The sequence below is a fragment of the Emiliania huxleyi genome (assembly GCF_000372725.1).
Source record: "Emiliania huxleyi CCMP1516 unplaced genomic scaffold EMIHUscaffold_4088, whole genome shotgun sequence".
In the NCBI taxonomy this organism is placed as follows: domain Eukaryota; phylum Haptophyta; order Isochrysidales; family Noelaerhabdaceae; genus Emiliania; species Emiliania huxleyi.
Window position 1 is genome coordinate 1 of NW_005198908.1, and position 1797 is coordinate 1797.

General features: G+C 60.2%; 1 protein-coding gene across 1 annotated transcript; it reads right to left on the reverse strand.

Moving 5' to 3' along the window:
* Positions 1-36: 36 nt before the first annotated feature.
* EMIHUDRAFT_255925 (hypothetical protein) lies at positions 37-551 on the reverse strand (the record flags this gene model as incomplete). Its single annotated transcript, XM_005769881.1, has 2 exons — positions 37-87; positions 192-551. The coding sequence occupies 2 exons, from the start codon at positions 549-551 to the stop codon at positions 37-39; spliced, it is 411 nt and encodes a 136-aa protein (XP_005769938.1).
* Between the last annotated feature and the right edge of the window lie 1246 nt (positions 552-1797).

Below are 1797 nucleotides of genomic sequence, written 5' to 3' on the forward strand. Positions count from 1 at the left end.
TTTAAAGGGTAAAAAGGGAAAAAAGGTTTAGGGAAGTTAAAAGGTGGGGAATTTTTTAAGGCTAGGTAGTCTTAGGGAGGGGTCCACCTGCAGCAGCGCCAGCAGGGTTTGCCGCGCGGGGCAATTACGGGGGGTGGAAGCAGCGGATCGATTCGTTCTGAAGGAGTCCCGGATTTTGAAGCCCCGCCAACCACGCCTTGGGCCCACCCCCCCTCGGTCAGCGCAATCTGGGAGTCGGGTGTGCTCTGGTACGCAGTCCGGTTGACGTTGCCCTCCGACTGGCCGTGCCGCACGAGGATGATGCGCTTCGGCCGCCGCAGCTTGCCCTCGCGCCGCGCACGCAGCCGCACCTCGAGCTGGTCCGCCAGCCAGTCGAGCGGGTCGAGCAGCTGCGGCGGCGGAGAGCGGAGCCGCCGCCTTGGTGGCGCTGCGGCAGCGGCGAGCGGCCTGAGCGTGCTGCTGCCAAAACTCAAGCCTGGCATCGGCCGCAGGCCCGCCGCCACGGCAAACGTCGCGGCAAGCACGCATCGTATCGCGCTCCGCGCCGGCATGCCTCCCTGATCGGAGGCTGATGCTGCAGCGGTATTCTAGCTCAGGCTGCGGTTGGCCGAAGGGTCAGGCCTGGCGGAGCTGCGGTGGGCTCATAGAGAGGAAGAGAATTCAGCCCCCTTTGTGCCGCGTCCCGTGGGCGACGGCTAGCGCATCACACTCCTCTCCTTAAAATCCCTGTGTGGTGGCGGCGTGCCGTCCTCCCATCCCTCCCTTGGGTTGTCTGTTTTCTTTCTTTCTTTTTTTTGCCCCCGAGTTCATTTTATAAGAAGAATGGAAATGGATGGAGGAGGAGGAGGACGCTTGTCTTGTGGCCTCGTCTACAGCGCCGGCATCATCAGTGAGGGCACAAGTGTTCGAAGAGAGAGTGGACCTGAGCAGTAATATGACTGGGTGGCAAATGATAGCAGTGGGCGTCAGAAGACTCGTCCTTGCTCGAGGAGAGCTCGATAGACTCGAGGGGCCAAGATATGCAGCGAGCAGGGCGGAGCTGCGCCGAAAGGCGCAAGAAGCCGCGAGAGCAAGGGACCGGCAGGAGGCGGCGGCGCCGCAGAACGAAGCAGAGGAGAGCGACGCGACAGAAGAAGAAGAGACAAGGGAAAGAACGACGAGAAGGGGGCGACCGCGAGGTGGCATGAAGGTCGCAGCGAGAATCTGCGAGAGACTGCGAAGAGAGATAGGAAGAGGCGGACGCCCAAGGGTGGGCGACGGCTAGCGCATCACACCCCTCTCCTTAAAATCCCTGTGTGGTGGCGGCGTGCCGTCCTCCCATCCCTCCCTTGGGTTGCCCGTTTTCTTTCTTTCTTTCTTTCCTCGTCTGAATTCGGACGCCTGTGCTACCCTTCACACACGCTACACACGGTGTACTAGCACGGCGCATCCTGCGCCGTGCCCCATGAGTGTCGATACTCCAGCATCACACCCTCTGTGCCACAATCGTGTCACGAGAGAGAGAGATTTTTAGCAATACCAAACAAATCTAACACTCACACGTCATTTGGGGCCTGGAGCCCTGTTCACGCGCGCGCGAGACGTGCAGACAGGGTTGCCAGGTGAGAGCGAATGGCGCGGTTCACGCCTCGCACAACAGAGAGAGAGATGCGCTCTGCATGGTGGGACATAAAAGAGAGCGAGTACTTGGGCGAGTAGGCCGTTTGTGTTTGTTGTTGTCACGTGGACGTCCCTTGGACAGCGCGACCGGAGAACCAGTGTTTTGATCCTTTACAGTCCTACATAGAGCCAGCCACC